At 53.8% G+C, this 17029-nt stretch overlaps 1 protein-coding gene and 1 long non-coding RNA gene across 9 annotated transcripts in view; one reads left to right on the top strand and one right to left on the bottom strand.

Annotated features, from left to right (window-relative positions):
* Positions 1-31: 31 nt before the first annotated feature.
* ALDH3A2 (aldehyde dehydrogenase 3 family member A2) lies at positions 32-16994 on the bottom strand. Of its 6 annotated transcripts, none has more exons than XM_025280490.3 (12): positions 16929-16994; positions 15825-15985; positions 13865-14096; positions 13085-13170; positions 11798-12006; positions 10714-10831; positions 8948-9089; positions 8269-8435; positions 5434-5533; positions 3972-4207; positions 3256-3361; positions 32-1560 (listed from the first exon to the last, which is right to left on the bottom strand). In XM_025280490.3, the coding sequence occupies exons 2-11, from the start codon at positions 15975-15977 to the stop codon at positions 3290-3292; spliced, it is 1515 nt and encodes a 504-aa protein (XP_025136275.3). In that variant the 5' UTR covers positions 15978-15985; positions 16929-16994; the 3' UTR covers positions 32-1560; positions 3256-3289. The 6 variants fall into 6 exon arrangements, with proteins under 6 accessions (XP_025136275.3, XP_025136274.3, XP_025136277.3 ...); XM_025280489.3 differs by lacking the exon at positions 16929-16994 and adding an exon at positions 16113-16253; XM_025280491.3 differs by lacking the exons at positions 32-1560; positions 16929-16994 and adding exons at positions 1973-3127; positions 16113-16253.
* The window catches only part of LOC123332631, a 53202-nt gene continuing 52487 nt past the window's right edge, over positions 16315-17029 (top strand). For all 3 annotated transcript variants that reach the window (XR_006549543.2, XR_006549544.2, XR_006549542.2), the window contains exon 1: positions 16315-16453. This is a non-coding gene — a long non-coding RNA (uncharacterized LOC123332631). The remainder of the gene's footprint in view (positions 16454-17029) is intronic.

The following is a 17029-nucleotide window of genomic DNA, read 5'->3' as shown; positions in this document are numbered from 1 at the left end:
TATAATGTATCTATTATTTTGAAGCAGAAAGTACCAGTAGACAAGCAAATAATTTTAATTAGAAAGTAAAATGCACAATATACCAAATGAAAATTCCATTGTCTGATATTTTATGGCTGATTATTCTGATAAAGCCCCAGCGTAAGCAGGTATGTCCTAAGCCAGCCTAGTGATTGGTTGTTGACCCCCATGTTCTGTGTTGAAGGTGTAACGCTCTGCAGTCAGCCACAAGGAGCAGGTTCATTCAATGCTGGATCACATGTGCTGTGAAGTGAGGGACATTCTCTCACTGAGTGTGGGGGCATGGAGGACCCCCAGGGCTCTTCCTGAGACCTTCTGTTTGGCTGAAGTGCTGGGTCTGGTCCTGACTGTGCTTGGGAGGTCCCCTTCAGTGTGCTGTCCTGGTCATGGAGAGCCCTCTTCCAGATGCCCCTCACCAGCCCCTGGGGCTTGCAGGCTGCAAGTCGTGAACACCCAAGGCCTCTTGTCCAAGACAGAAACTGGTCCCCACCTTAAGTTCTGGACAGAATCTGTTCAGCAATGCCCCTTGCAGGTTTCCGAAAGTGAAAGTGAAAGTTGCTCAGTTGTGTCCAACTGTTTGTGACCCCATGGACTATATAGACCATGGAATTCTCCAGGCCAGAATACTGGAGTGGGTAGCCATTCCCTTCTCCAGGGGATCTTCCCCACCCAGGTCTCCCATATTGCAGGCGGATTCTTTACCAGCTAGCTCAGCCACAAGGGAGGCCAAGGGGATGCTTACTAGCCTCGTGGTACAGAAGCAGGAAACTTGAAGATTCGTCCCTCAAGAGCCACTGACTTGCCATGTGCAGCCTCTGATCAAGGGTGGGTATTGTCTGAGTACCACGACAATAGCAGTGAAACAGGCCAGTGGCTTTGTAAGATGCACACAGTCTACGAATGACAGATGATTCTTGCACCAAACTGGCAGCTGCCTTCCAGCAGCCCGAGGATTTACCACGTGTGGACATCACAAATGACCATCACAAACCGAGCTCAGGACAGGACAGAGAGTGGTGAGAAAGGAGGGCTGCCTCCTGGTCCCAGGATCGGGGACAGGGACCCCCCCACCCCAGTTCTAGTGCCCTGAACCCCGAGGACTCTGGGAGATCTCGCCTCACCTCTCTAGACTGAGACCTGGAAACATGTGCAGGACAGTCTCTGGAAGGCTTCAGGGGGTGCTGCCTGAAGATGGGGGTGGGGGTGGCAAGCCCCATGTCCCTGGTAAAGAGTCACTGAGCAGGTCTGGGAACGTGGGCTCACCCAGTGCACTCCCTGTCCCTGCCCAGAGCTCTAGGGATGCAGATTCTCCGACTGAGCGTGCTCAGTCCTAGGGGGCCGGGGGAGGGGGGTAGGTAAGTGAGGGACTTTGGCTGAAGCGGTGAGTTTTATTAATGGTGAACGGCGAGGATGGTGCGTTTGCATATCTTCTTTAAAAGTTCTGATACGATTTAAAAATGATTGGTTGGTTAGCCACTGAGCAGAATAATTCAGCAGAGACGATGAGGAGGTGGCTGGGGTCCATCAGTAGTATCCAGCCTGTGGCGGGGAGAAGGGATCCAGGTTACCACCAGTTTATGACCCCTCAGCCCTGCAACATGGGCCCAGGGTCAGAACCCCAACCAGCACCCCCCATCCTGAAGCCTCTGCTCCAGTGACAGCAGGGCCTACAGGCGCCTAAGGACAAGAGGTCACGCTCTCCCCGACAAACGATGACAGGATGGCGGTGGAGACGGTACTCTGTCCAACATGGAGGAGACACGACAACGAGCAAAGACATAATAAGGCGTAAGAAGGAAGCGGACTGTCCATGTGAACTCTGAAAACTGGTGAGCGATTCTGTTTCTCAAATTCCAGAGAGTAATTAATTCCATCAACACCCACTGAGGCTTAAAGCACAGCCACAGAGTTCAAAGGATGCATTTAATCCTCAAGATCCTGATGACATCAATCGATTTTAACCTTTTATTTTCTTCAGCTTTTAAAAACCCCTGCAATGCTTTCCGTAGCTTAGGCTAGCCTTTACTGGAACCCTGTGTAAAAAGGATGTGGAAAATGCCCCCACCCTGAGATTCTAATGTGCTCCCCTTAGACTAATAACTGTGGCTTTCAGCTTCCCATTTTAAAATGCTCCAAATGCATTCTAATCCTAGTAAACTGAATTATTAGAATCAATCAGAGCTACGAAGCGCAAAAAAGCAATTTCAGAAAAATGTTTGCAGTGACCACCAACAAAGATTCCGCAAGAAAATGGCCAATTTAGGCACTGAATCCTTTGCTGAAAGTAAAAGGTGATTTTATAAAAAGAGGGTATAAGTGTAGAGAAGCAGCAAAGAGAGAAGAGCCCCCAAATCTTTACCCAGTCTCACACTGGCTCCAAAACAATTGGAACACCTTGGTTCCCAGTGAGGACAGCAAGAGGTGGGGCTGCCCGCACCCTGTGGGCTCAGAAGAGGCCTCTCCCAAAGCCATAATTAAATCAATCTCCAGGCCAAGCTAAGTAGACATTTTTACAACACTGATGCATCTCTAGAGCCCACCCGACAAAGGCCTGCCAAACCCTTTTGGGAACTTTGCGTGGCGCTGCCAGCCCATCTGGCAGGGGGCACTGCCCCCTAAGAGGGGGCACGCCTGTGGGGATCAGTTTGCCTGCACCTCCGGATTCTCCACCAGGCTGAGCAACTCCACTGCAAGCAAGGAGGTACTGGTCAGGCTGGGGACCCACGACCTGGGAGAAGACAGGCAGACAGGGACCAGAGACCAAACAGTGCCACCGGCCTCAGCAAGATGCAGAACAGCACTGGAGCCCACAGCAAGCTCTGATTCACCAGGTCTGCTACGTAAGTGCTGAAGTTAAACTTTAAGGAAAGAAAAACAATTCAAAAATGAAATAAAAAGTGACTTTGAGCTTTTTGAGATGCTGCTCAGACTCTGAAGCTAGGTCTGAGTGGCTCCACGGGCACATCCTTGGGGCAGCTGAGCACACATGGCTGTGGTTTTCTGGGAGCGATGGTTGCTTCGTCCGGACCCTCTAGAGTCCAGCCCTGGACTGCACCATGGCTGTCAGGTTTAACACTCTGCTGCTCCAGGCTAAAGTCCAAAGTGCCTGGAGACAAATAAATTGCACATTCTTTTTCTGGTAACACATGAGCCTCTGAGTGTAGAAAAACACATGACCGGAAGAGCGCACACCCCATGCTGGCCCGAGTTACAGAAAGGAATAAACGGCCCTACCTCCTCTCAACACAGAGTGGGTTCTGAGACTGGCTCACGGGATGGCACGTCTGTGAACTGCCAGAAAAATCAACAGGGCCTTTGTCCTCAGCACAGCCTGGTACCTCTGAGGAAACCCAAATGAATTCAGATGCGGCTGGTGTCTCCAGCTCTACCAACACCCTCTCAACACTTAAACCAAACACAAACACGAACACAGCTGTTCCCGTTAAATTTGGCTTTGGCTCGGGAAGCTGCCTGGCATTGGCTCTCCTAGCATGTCCATGTCTGCGATGACTAATCACCAGAGACACACGCTTCAGTCAGCCTCACAGCCAAGCCACCTCCACCAGCAGCAGCCTGTCACCAGAGGCCTGTCCTCCGCCTCCACACACCAGGTCCATGCACGTCCAGGAACCAGCTGGCCCCAAGGCACCAACAGCGAGAGGATCAAGGGTTAGGCAGCTCAGCTTCGGCAAGCGAGCTCTCCAGGGCTTTAACCTCAGACCAGAGGCAGCTCATGGCTCCTGTGAGGACAGGCCTGTGGACTGGACAGTCTCTGCCGCTGGAGCCCAGAAGCAGCCAGAGATGCTCAGAGAATCAGGGGCTGCCTGCAGGCCACAGCTCCCTAGCCCTTAGTTTTAGGCTGAATGTTAACAGGATGAGACAGCACTGATTTAATAACATCGGAGGCGCTCCCAAGACAGAGCCACCCCAGGCAGCCATTGGGGACCCACCTTGATGAGCACAGTGGCCAGGACGCCCAGGAGAGCAAGCAGCAGGAGGCCAAGTCTCTCTTTGTTGAACCGCTTCACCAAGAAAAATTTCGCCCAGTCCACCTTCGACTGGCTGTTGGGAGGGTACCGGAGTTGGTTCATGCCTTCCCGCTTGAGAGTTTTTAATAAACAGGGACGTTGATGGGAAAAAGTATCGAAACTGTGTTTTCCGTGATATGCTCCCATCCCGCTGGACCCTGAAGTCAAGGGCAGATGAGACAGGCCGCTGTAGGTAACGGTGCTCCTCCTGCGCACAGGCAGGCCCCCTGCCCACCAGCCTGGAGGGCTGTGTTCCAGGAGGTCCTAGGCCCCCTGCCCATTGGCATGGGGGGAGCGCCTTGTTCCAGGTCCTCCCAGTGGCCCCCGCACAGTGGACCAGGCCCAGGACATGCTCCGGGTGCTCCTGGGACAGGCTCACACTACCACAACCCCACTTCCAAGAGGGAACAGGGCAGGTAGGGCCTTAGTGTGGCCCTGAGGGTCTGACTCTGGGAGCCCAGGGCTGAGCTGCGCTTCCTCCAGGCTCTCGGGAGGTCATGTGGTGGTGCTAACAAGCTGGTTGACACCTCTGCCCTCTCAGAGCTGTGCTCATTTGTCTGCTCAGTCATGTATGCCGGGCAGACACGTGTGTGGCTAGGGTAACCAGGGCCCAGGGCAGGTTTGGGTGAAGCTGAAGCTGCAGGGTGGAGAAGGCAATGGCACCCCACTCCATTACTCCTGCCTGGAAAATCCCATAGATGGAGGACCCTGGTGGGCTGCAGTCCTTGGGGTTGCTAAGAGTTGAACACGACTGAGCGACTTCACTTTCACTTTTCACTTTTATGCACTGGGGAAGGAAATGGCAACCCACTCCAGTGTTCTTGCCTGGAGAATCCAGGGACGGGGGAGCCTGGTGGGCTGCCGTCTATGGGGTGGCACAGAGTTGGACACGACTGAAGCGACGTAGCAGCAGCAGCAGAAGCTGCAGGGGGATTCTGTAAGATGTATCAAAAGGTGTGCCTTTTAAAGAAAAAGTCTCAATTACAAAATATGAAGTGTTTATGTCTCGGAGGTCATTGAATTTTCCCTCACAACTTTCCATAGTATTCTATTTTTGTGCCTTTTCCCTAAAAATGCAAATTGACATCCAGGTCCTCGGCTGCTGTCTGCCCTGTCCATGGCCCCATCCCCCGCCTGTCCATGGGCCCATCCCTCACTTGCCCATGGCCTGTCCCTCACCACCTCATTCATAAAGGACAGAGGGCAAGCCTCAGTTCATCTGAGACCTGATTCTTGGCCCAAGACATGCCCTGCATCTGATGAAGAACTGCAGACCAGGGAAGCAGCAAACTGTAAACCATTACAGACTGGGAAGTGCCCCTGAGGGTGGAGGGTGGGGATGGGCCAGAAGGAGACTCTGGGCAGTGGCTGGGAGGGGCCTCACCCACGCCTCCGAAGGGCAGAGAGCTGAGCATGAAGTGCATGATGACGTCATTGCCTGTGACACCACCACTGGACGTCCCGTCGATCATCCGCTTGATGAGCTGAGGGGAAGAGCAGAGGCCCCGGGTCAGCTGCGGCCAGCCCAGGACACGTCCTCCTCGAGGTCAGACCCCACCAGCAAGCACGGTACTGGTCGGCTCTCAGCTGCACATCAAGTCCTCCAGGGAAGCAACGCAGAGGTGGCTGAACACCCGTCAAACCATTGTTCGACCCCTGAGCCCACAGCCAGGGCCTCTCTTATCAGGGACTGTTCAGGCTCTATTCCAGGTCTTAAGAATTGTTAATGTTTCTTCTTTATGATCTGCCGGGAGCGGGTGAAAGGCACTCCAATCATGGCAAAGGTCATGAGGAAGGAGGCTCGGCATACGCAAAGGCGGGATCAAGCCTCAGGAGTCCCCCTGGATATTCTCGAGCATCTACCCCCAAAAAACCAGAGTCTGACTACTTTATTGCTTTGTGCTCTCACCTCTGACTTTACTGGGGGCTGTCCCCCACCACCATCTCGCTCTCTCTGACAAAGAGTTAACTTACAGCTCCAATTAATAAAGTTCCTGGGCATTAGGAGTGTTTAAATCCAAACCCCTCAGATAGCTCTCTAACTCGCCTGATAAGTTTACCCGGACTCCTACAGCTATGCATACGATTGTTTACAGTCTCCCAGCCTGACTGTTTACAGTCTCCTAGCCTTATGCATACGATTGTTTACAGTCTCCCAGCCTGATTGTTTACAGTCTCCCAGCCTGATTGTTTAGTCTCCCAGCCTGAGAGGCACGGGAAGCTTAAGATATTCAAATAGCTTAGAGCCTCTCAGAGAGTTAGAAACTGTCAGAATAAAACTAGTAAAAGATTTCATTGATGAGCCAATGCTTGCTGCCAAGTTTCCACATCCCCTGTATTGTATCTTGAATGTGTATTAATTAATATAGTTGGTATGTAGAAAAAATAAGTAGTGGCCCTGGTGTTAGCAACTTTAGACCCTTAAGGTAATAAATTCTTTCCTTTGTTGTAAACCTATTACACATCTGCCCTATAGGAATGCAACTTTATCTAACACCTTCAGAGGATGGCACCAAACCTTAAAATAATTACTCTTAGAGAAAATAAGTCTTTGTCAAGAGTCATAAAATGTTAATAGGCCTTCTGGCCAGAAGATGATGTAAATCATCTAAACCATTTGTATACAATAAATTTGCAGGAAGGAAACCCTGGTTTTTGATAAGGATCAAAGACTGCTGACTTTGCATGATTTCACATCCCCTATTATCCTCTATGTGTAACTTAGGGTATAAAAGCCCCTGTTGAAAATAAAGCTACGGGCCTTGCTCACCAAAGCTTGGTCTCCCCATGTCATTCTTTCTTTTCACATTCTGGCTGAGTCTCCATCTGGAGCTTGGAGGTCCTCTGCGACCATTTATTTGCCTGGGCTTCTAAGACCCACTCGAGAACGTGTCTAAGGTAGGGCACCTTCCGCTATTCGAGAGGGCGCCTGCGGCCTCCGTGGTCAGAGCTAACCTGGTGTCACAGGTTATATTGATTTTCCGTGTAAACCAAGCTACTCAGCCTCTTTTCTCCACTGAATTTTCCTACTGAGCTATCCTCATTCTATTATTCTTTATATCTCTAATTAATATTTAAATAAATCGCTGACGCTGTCTCTCCTTCGAATACCCTGGATCAGCCAGGGCTGCACCTCGGCAATGATCTACTTTACAGCCTGTGATTTACAGATATTTCATTTCTATGACATGCAAAAACCATTCAAATGTCCTACTTTTGAAGGAGATTGCTGGTTGGCTCACCCGGGACCCAAATGAGCAGTGACGCTTGACTGGTAAATGTTGCTTCCCTGGTGCCGACCAGCCCAGTCCTCCGTACCAAAGGTCATCACTGACCACGGGACAGAGCCTGACCTGCCACCCTCCACCCAGGCCACAGACCTCAGCTTCCACTCTGTGCTCCACTGCCTGTGATCATTTCAGCTGTAGACTGTTGTGTGCCGCTAACCTGACCCTCACTGAGCCCTGCACGCTCAGTCTCTCTGGATGGTGGACAGAGATCAGCCCCTCAACAGCTTGGCCAGCTCTGGAAGCGGCCCCATGATCACCTGTACAGCCGGGCAGAGGCTCCACAGGGGACACCTGCTCTGGAGACTCCTCAGCCTGGCCTGGCTGCACATTCTCCTCTGAGTTTTCCCTTTTCCTCAGAGGCTCCTGGCCTACTGGCCCATCTTGAGGTTACTGTCCCTCGGCAGCCAGTTACCTCTGAGGTGTGGATGGACAGGCTCGAGAGTGGTGGCAGGGCTGCCAGGCCTGGGGTGACAAGGCGTGGGTGGCCAGCCTGACTAGGACTGTGAAACTCCTCCAACCACAAGGTTGCATCACTGGAAAAACCCAAGTCTATGGTTTCCCAGCAGCTCCCTAAGCAGTGCCAGAGACCTGCCCCAGTCCACTCCACAGCCCCCGCCTGCATGGCCTTGGGGTCCTCGGGCACCCAGGGTTAACAGCGGGAGAGCTGCCAACACTGGTGCCTGGAAGTCTCCCAATTAGATGGGAGGTGTTTGTGAGTCAACAGTCACTCCGAATATGGAGCTCTGACCCCCAGGGAGTGAGGGGAAGGTTACAGTGATAACCCCAGGGCCTCATTACCCAAGGAAGAGACGGCCAGCTGTGAGCACAGCCTCAGTGGGGACTCAGGCGTAATAATCCCCGTCTGCTTTAGAGCAGGGAAGGTTCAGGAGCGCAGCTCATGACAGCACGCCGTGTGCTGTGAAGATTACCTTACTGTTGTGAGAAAACACATAGAAAGCCAGGGGCTTTTCACGTTCATTTATGAACTGTATGGCTTCATCTGCATTCTTCACAGGCACTATTGGAAGAATTGGCCCAAAAATTTCTTCCTGCATCACCTTGGTGCCAGGATCCACATCAGTGAGTATTGTTGGGGCTGTGAAAGAAAATCAAAGGTGAAAAGGCTGCAGCTGAGCCAGAAACATCCAACTCTCACTGCACGCTGCGCTCAGGGCTCCCCCACCCCGCCAAGTGTCACCTCATGAAATGAGCCCCAAGGGCATGCGTGAACCAAGCAAATACTCAATGTCTCTAGGCATGTGCATCAGGGATCCTTGTGCCACCAAGGGGGTAGACAGGCTGGAGTAAATCCTGTGTTTACCTAACCGTGTTCAGCACTGCACACCTGTGTCCTTCCCTGGACAGGCCTTCCTGGGAGCACAGATGGTCTGGTCCCTCCCAAGGACCAGACCCGCACCACTTCTTAACTCAAGTGCATTCCTGCCCTGATCTCTCTGACCTTGACTACAACTGAGTGAGGTTAGAGAATGTCATAAAGTGGTAGCATCCCCTGGGCCTTGGCTCAGGCTCTGCCTGCCCTAGTCACATGGGAGGACACAGGAAGAGATGCCGTGGACTCTGAGGAACAAACCAGGTGGGTCCCCTTACCTATGTAGCGTGTGGCCTCATCCATCTCCCCACCAAAAGCTATCTTCTGTCCTTCCAGCAGACTCTGTATCCTCTTAAAATGACGAAGATTGACGATCCTCTCATAGTCGGGAGATTCTTTTACATTTTCTCCATAAAATTCCTGTGTCAAACAACAGTATCTAGTCATCACCAAAGACCCAGTTTTAATTTAATAATTATAAAATTCACGTGTGTCCCCAGATTTGGCTTTATACCCTCACAGAATCCCATGCGCCCCCTCCCCCTCAGCCCCCAAGGACTTCGACAGCAGTGAGGTTAAGCTCTCTGTCAGGCTGAGGGCAGCAGGAGTTTACACACACACGTCTCCCATTTCCCAGTTTCTGGGGTTAGCATGGGTCCTTCCTGGGGTGGACGCAGAGTGGGTACTGCAAGTCATGCCCTGTATCAGGGCCCCATGTGCATCCCTGTCGACTCTGGCTCCTCCGCTCCCATGAGGAGCTGAGTAGTGGCCTGCAGAGCCTGGAGCACAGCCTGTGCAGCCCTTCGCAGAAAGAGTCTGCCGAGCTTCGTGCTGCTTCCTCCTGACCTGGAACCTCCACCAGCCACAGACAGTTGGGAAACCACTCAGAAGCTCAAAGCACAGTCCGGGTAAACCAATCTCAATGGCTCACAGTCAGCCCCATAGGCACGCTCCATCTCCCCTGACCACTGTCCACTCCCCACATTAACCTTGAGCTGGCTGGTAAGAACATCCCGGGCAGCCTGTGGAAACACAGGGTCTCAGGTCCCCACACTGGGGCCACAGGAGTGGCTGTCAGTGCCGGCTGCACCTGAGTGTCACCTGGAGACCCCAGACCTCCTGTGGATGGGAGGACAGGAAACTTCTCCTAAATCTCGCCTAGCAGGGCAGTGAGAGGAGAAACGCCTCCAGGGAGACAGGGACTGTCACTCCCAGGAAAACTGGCTCGTCACCACGCACCCCCAGCACAACTTCTCCAGCCGCAGTGTCTCCCTGGAGTCTGGCCAAGGCCCCTCTCACGCTGTCCTTGTCCGGCCCCACCACAGCCCCACCACTACATCCACGTCAAGATCCTCAGCCCCGTGCTGCTCACACTGTCTCTCCTGATTGTCCATGAGCCAACTCTCAGGGCTCGGTCAGCACCCGGGGAGTGAACCATGGTTGTTCCAGCAACTTCTTCACCCAGGAGGCCCATGACTCAGTGCCATCACTGAGCTGTCAAAGCTCCATCCCATCCTTCCTCCAGTCTAAGTCCCTCATTTCTCCTGGCTCACCTGGGGCCTTCCTTGATCCCCACCCTAGACTGCCACTTGAAACACCCTCAAAAATTGAGGGCTGCGTTAAGAGTAGTTAATTCACTCACTCCACGAAATAGCTGGCTTTGCTAAACCGCCTACACACTGAAGATCAGATGACCTTGATGGGCAGTGGCCACACGTCAGGGGCCCTCGACTGTGCTGCAGAAGCCTGACAGTCTTCTCCCCAGACCATAGAATCACAGCTGAACTGTTTTTTCTAAAGCCTGTGCTGCACCTAGGAGTTATCATCAACAAATCAGCTGGATGGTTTTTGGTGTGCATACCACCAGCCTCACTGTGCTCTCAGCAAATGTTCTCCGAAAATGTTTTCTCATTAGCCAGGAAGTTCAGTCACAGCTGCTACTGGAATGTTCAAGGGGGGAGGGGATGGGGAGCTGCTGCCCGCAAACCGCCAACCTCACCCGCACCCTGAGGCAGCCGTGCAACCAGAGGCGGTGAACACGCACCTTCACGGCCTCCTGCACCTTCCGCACGATCAGGTCCTGGAGGGACGGTTCACAGAGCACGTAGTCGGGGGCGATGCAGGTCTGACCGCAGTTCATGAACTTGCCCCAGGCGATGCGTCTGGGAAAAGCACCAGCAGCCGCATTCAGTCCCAGCACCTACCACCCACACTGTGCTGTTTACCAACAATGCTCGCAAACGTACTTATGAATCTTGACTGAACAATGTTTTAATGACTCGTCTCTGTAGCACTTTTAGTTGATGCAGAATATTCTAGGGAGCAGGGAAAGCGTTGTGCCTGCTCATCAAAAACAGTGCTTTAAAGGCAGAGACATCCCTGCCTGCAGCAGGAAAGGACAGAGTACAGTTTCCTGACACCCCCTCCCTCCCCCAACTCCGGCTAGGAGGACGTCTGGGAAGACGGAGTCCCCTGGCTCTGGGAAGCTGTGCCTGAGCTCTGACAGAAATCCATGCACTGGGGTCTCCTGTTCGGGCTGACACCTACCTACAGAGCCCACCTGACCCTGCCCAATGCCCCTACCCACTCTCCACCGCCTCTCCGAGGGGAGGGGAGCCATGCCGCTCTAGCACTGTGGACTGTGGGTCTGAGCACTTGCTGTGAGCCAAAATGATTCAGCACAGACACCTCCAAACCTTGCACTTTCTAGTTCTCAGATGCAAGATGCTCTTCTCAGTTAAAAGATGAGCAGTATCGGTTATCAATAAAGGAACTTAGGAGATCAGCGTAGGGAGTCTAAAGACTTTGCATTATCTACTGTACTTTCTGGATCAGCTACCAGTGGGACAGAAAGATTTCCTGGCTGATCTATTATCTTGAGAACAGAAAGAACTTGTTTTTCATTCCTAAGGATGGCCGTGTGATGTCAAGGCTTTGTATTCACCACTTCTGGCTGTGGCACTAAGAGGGAGTGTGTGAAAGTTCTACGCTACCCTCTGGCCCCAACTCAGGAGGACATCAACCCTCAAGACTCAGCAAGGTCTCTTGGAGCCAGGAGGCACAGGGGACATGCCAGCAGGCTCTCGGCTGAGCTGGGAAAATCCAGGAAACCAGAGAGCCAGACTCACCGGCAGGCGACGTCCAAGTCACAGTCTCGGTCCACATAGCACGGGCTCTTCCCTCCCAGTTCAAGGGTCACAGGGGTCAGATGCTTGGCAGCAGCCTGCATGACGATTTTTCCAACAGTGGTGTTTCCCGTGTAGAGAATGTGGTCAAATCGCTGCTTCAGAAGCTCCGTGGTCTCCTCAACACCACCAGTGACGACGGCGTATAGGTCCTGAAGGAAAGAGACAGATGCGAGTATCATCGACTTCATCCTGTCGTCCAATGTAAATACCTAACTGTCCATAAAACCAGGAAAAGGTGGAGACCGGCCCTGGTGAGGATGGGTGGGGGAGTCCGATGGCACCTGAGAATCTCGACCTGTGGCAAAACTGGCCAGAGAGACTAGCATTTCCACCTCAGCCTCACAAGGCCACAAAGGAGAGAAGGGATCCCACCCAGGACACGCAGAGCCGGGGGAAGGGTGAAGGGAGGGTGGTAGGGACGCAGCTGCTGTGGGTGAGCACAGGACAGGCCCTGGGCACGTCCACCTGGACGTCCTTCCTGAACTCAGCTCAGTGCACGGGCTTAGACCACGGGGAGACCGAGGGACGTCTGAGTCTGAACATGTGTGAAACCCAGTGAGGGCCAACAAGGTCGGGCCAGCTGCTCCCTACCCCATTGCCACCAGCTCCTATGCCCGCTGGCTGGGGGCCTCATAGTTGCCTCTCTGACAGTCCCTGAGGACCCCCTCCCCACAGAGCTAAATGGCATCACAACATTCTCTGCCTTGCACCAGACCCCTGATGGTTTTCTCTACACAGCTTCTGACACTCCTCACTGCCAGGACTTTAACCCAGAGTGAAGGGCCAGGTCTGGGTCAGCAGGCCGTTTCTTTCTGTGGTTTTCAGCCCACAAACTTGTCCATTTAAGCCTGGACATGCTCTCATACAACTGAACCTTGCTAGGAGCACCTGGCTCAGCTCCAGCCCCTCGTCAAACAACCCACTACGCGAATACACCTAAGACGGCAGCAGATCCAACATCAGATTAACTCAGAACACCACACAGCAGGGGACACTCTCTGAGAAGTAGAGGTGCTGATAAGGCCAAGGGCCTGAACAGTCTGTAACCACAGCAGCTGAACGATTCCAGTTTGTCTTGGACTTCACTTCTCTTGTCAGGTCAGTTGCGGGAGGCTTAGGGAAATGGGGCATGGAGGCCCGACCACCAAACAATGGCAGTGGGAAGAGCAGGTACCTGTTCCCCCCAACCAACAGACAGATATGCATGCCAAGGAGGGGCACTCTCACCTGGTCCAAGTACTGAGGGAGGAGCTTAGCCAAGAGCTTGGCTGTATTCTCACTTACTTCGGAAGGCTTGATAATCACAGCATTTCCTAAACAGAGCAGAAAGCAAGACAGCATTGTCGAGTACCTGAGTGACTAACAGCCCCCCAGATGGCGCTCACGTGTGGAGCACAGGCTAAGCATCACTCCTCCGTCTATGCTCGGCCTTGTTCACCGCAGGCCCAAGAGTCACCCCACTGCCTCCTTCCCAGAGGCTGATGCCTCCATTCTTACCCTCCAGGTCCCATCAGCCTCCCTACACGGCCTCCAGTGTTCCCACATTGCTCTCACTTCCACTCTTCCCACATTGCTCTCACTTCCACTCTTGGGTTTTCCTGTCTGGCCTGGGATTACTGCACAAATATGAGCCTTGTCAACATGAAGCTGTTGATGTGGATCCTGAAGAACTGAGAAATTAATCCCTTGGCACTTGCTGTGGGCCACGGAGCATGACTCCCACAGCCCTTATCTGAATGTAGAAACTGGTCAGACAGACTGGTTCATCCAAAGCCAGAGGTGGTGACTGAAACCACCTGGGAACATGGATGTCATGTGTGCCTCTCCACCCTCAGAGGTTCCCTCTCCAGGGCTCCAGAAAGCAGTGGCCACACAAACCTCTGGAGCCCACTAAACAAGTAAGAATAACGCTGCTGGCTTACACTAAGGCAACCATAGCAAATGCATGTAACTAGGCACCCTCCATAACATGCAACAATGGCACGGGGACGCAAGCTGACCCCAGACCTGCAGCGATGGCTCCTATCAGGGGCTGGATGGTGAGGGCAAAGGGGTAGTTCCAAGCTCCGATAATCAGTACGACCCCCAGGGGCTCTGGCTGGATGTAGGCCTCATCCAGCATGGTGAGCAGGTTCCTCTGAGCTGGTTTAGCAGCAGCCCATTCCGGAAGCTTCTCCAGCATGAGATCAATTTCTCCAAGCACAGTAATGACTTCTTGACTGTATGCGTTGAATTCGCTCTGTCACAAGAGGATACAGTTAACCTTCATGGGTAAGACATACTCAGGCAAGGGAATCCCCTGGTGGTCGAGTGGTTAGGACTCTGCTCTTCCACTGGGGCATGGGTTCAATCCCTGGCCCAGGAACTAAGATCCCACAAACCATACAGCGATGTACAAAGACACCAAAGTGTTGGGCTAGGCACACCTGTCAGATGGGCTGGTTTGCTGTGTAGATTTCTCTGCACCCTTCAAGCCCACAGTGCATGCCTGCTAAGTCACTTCAGTTGTCTCCAACTCTGCAGTCCAGGTTCCTCTGTCCATGGGATTCTCCAGGCAAGAATACTGGAGTGGGTTGCCATGCCCTGCTCCAGGGGAATCTTCCTGACCCAGGGATCGAACTTGCCTCTCTTAAGTTAACTGCACCAGCAGGCAGGTTACCACTAGCGCCACCTAAAGCCCATAGTATGCATTCATTAACTCCCTAATATATTCAGTCTCTCTAAATCCTTCTTTACTGATCCAAGTCATTTAAACTCAGGCTTAAATGGTCCTTAGTTAATAATGGTGTGTCCTAATCTCACTTTACAAGCCACAGTAATTATGCTTTCACCCATATCTTAATATTTCACCCTTAATACACTGCCTTGCAACTGTAGTTTCACTTTGGGCATGTTTTGTTTCTGGACCAAATTTAACACCCTCAAGGGCAAGGAATTTACTGTACTTCTTTCACTTTTTTTTTTTTTAAGTCATGTCTGACTCTTTGCAACCCCATGGACTGTATCGTCCAAGGAATTCTCTAGGCCAGAATACTGGAGTGGCTAGCCTTTCCCTTCTCCAGGGGATCTTCCCAACCCAGGAATCGAACCCAGGTCTCCCACATTGCAGGTGGATTCTTTACCAGCTGAGCCACAAAGGAAGCCCTGTACTTCTTTCATAAACCTTAAGATACACACTCAGAAATGCTGGTAGAGGGAACGATTCAGACATCTTGCTTCAGGCTACTTAAATCCACCTTCTGTGACACAGTGCTTCTCCATCATAAGTAAATGTTATAGCTCTGTTGTTACTACTGGTGGTGGTGGTGTTCAGTCACTAAGTCGTTTCCGACTCTTGTGACCCCACGGTCCATGGGATTTCCCGGGTAAGAATCCTGGAGTGGGTTGCCATTTCCTTCTCCAGGGGACCTTCTCAACTCAGGGATCGGATCTTGATCTGCACTGCAAGTGGATTCCTTACCACTGAGCCACCAGGGAAGCCCACACTTCTGTTTCTACTCCTCAAAATAATCTTTAGGGGGAAGTGAGGGATGGAGCCTCACAAAGCCAGAGCAAGGCCTTGCTCTGGCTTTGCTACCCCTAGAATAAAGAGGGGGAGGGGGGAACCAAAACAGAATAGTAACAACAGTATTACAGAATACAGGGGACTGTATTTAAACCCTGAACACTCTCCCAAAACCTTGCTACTGAAAGCATGGTTCCAGAATAAGGCAGCGGGGTATCATCCGGGGGCTTGTTACAAACTCGAGCTCTCAGAGTCCCCCCAAACCCCACCCGACCCACGGAAGCATCGTCCAGGACCTCCCGGGTAACTCGCGGGTGCACAGATCTGAAACCTAAAGTCGTGGCGGAAAATCCGGGCGCGACCATCAGCCACAAAGTTGAAAGACAGTAATCCGGCCCGCAAATTGCTCGAACGACCCAATCCCGGGAGAGGGGGTAGGGGTGGGGTCAGGTCCGGGCGCACCTTGCTCAGGTCCGCGCCGATGGCCGCCAGGATGTCCTTCTCGCGCTCCTGCACCATCACGCGCAGGGCCTCGAGCTGCCGCCGCCGGAACGTCAAGGGGCGAGAGCGGCCGGAGCCGAAAGCCGCGCGAACCCGCTGGACCTCGCGCTCCATGGCCGGTCCTGCGGGGACAGGGGAGATCCGGCGCCGTAGGCGGCGGGCGGGCAGGACGCGGGGCCGCGGGGCAGTGCCGCCCCATCCCCGCCCTCCACCCGGTCCCGGGCCCACGGCTCCCGGCCCACGCCGAACCTCAATCCCCGACGCGCCGACTCAGCCGACGCCAACTGCCCGGCCGACGCCCAGCCAGCAGGGCTCAGCCCTGAGTCGCGTGCCGATTGGCCGGCGCGGCCCACGTGACCCCCGCAGGCCGGACACTGTGCGGGCCCCGCCCCAGCCTTCGGCGGGCGCGCGGGGAAGGACGACGCGTGGGAGCTGGGGGTGGAGGGGACCTCGGCTGCGCCTGCGCCTGCGCCTGGGCCGCGCGGTTCAGACCTTGCAGACCTGGTCCCGCGCCAAGCGGCCCCGGAGGCGGCGCTTGGCCGCCCGCACCGCTCCTTCCGGGCACCGAGTCTCTCGGACTGGTCACGCAAGTCAGTGCCCTGCGGCATCTCTTCTTCCTTTACCTGCTGCTCTCCGCCGCTTCCACCCTCCGGTCGCTGGCCCCTCCCTTCCCCCACCCCAGGTCCCTGTCCCTCTCCCCCACCCCGAGTCCCTCTCCCCCTTCACCCCGAGTCCCTGTCCCCCTTCCCCTCCCCTACCCCGGTTCCTTGTCCCCCTTCCCTCTCCCTCCCCGAGGCCCTGTCCCCCCCTTCCCCTCCCCCACCCCGGTTCCTTGTCCCCCTTCCCTCTCCCTCCCTGAGTCCCTGTCCCCCTTCCCTCTCCCTCCCTGAGTCCCTGTCCCCCTTCCCTCCACCTCCCCGAGTCCCTGTCTCCCTCCCCCACACCCATCCTGAGTCTCTGTCCCCCTGCGCCTCCCCAAGTCCCTGACCCCTTGCCCCCAGAGGGCCCGGGCTCCGGCTCCCCCTGCACCCACGGTGACAGAGCCCGCTGCTGGTGGGTTCTCACCTCACTCTCCTCACCTGTGCTGGTTGGAGGAACCTTCTGGCTAGTTCCTGACTTCACTGGGACTTTATATGCCTGTCACGTGATTGCTTGTCATTTCCCTG

Source organism: Bubalus bubalis, chromosome 3, assembly GCF_019923935.1.
Source record: "Bubalus bubalis isolate 160015118507 breed Murrah chromosome 3, NDDB_SH_1, whole genome shotgun sequence".
Taxonomy (NCBI): Eukaryota; Metazoa; Chordata; class Mammalia; order Artiodactyla; family Bovidae; genus Bubalus; species Bubalus bubalis.
The sequence above is the reverse complement of the archived record's forward strand: the minus strand, read 5'-3'. Positions and strand labels throughout refer to the sequence as shown.

Bases quoted from the DNA above. Each gene is read 5' to 3' on its own strand.
- ALDH3A2 (XM_025280490.3), bottom strand. From the start codon at position 15,977: ATGGAGCGCGAGGTCCAGCGGGTTCGCGCGGCTTTCGGCTCCGGCCGC. The intron at 10,832-11,797 runs GTGAGTCTGGCT...TGCTTTTCCCAG, and splicing joins GACTTGGACGTCGCCTGCCG to ACGCATCGCCTGGGGCAAGT. The intron at 3,362-3,971 runs GTGGGTCCCCAA...GGGTTTCCTCAG, and splicing joins TGGCCACTGTGCTCATCAAG to AGGTACCAGGCTGTGCTGAG.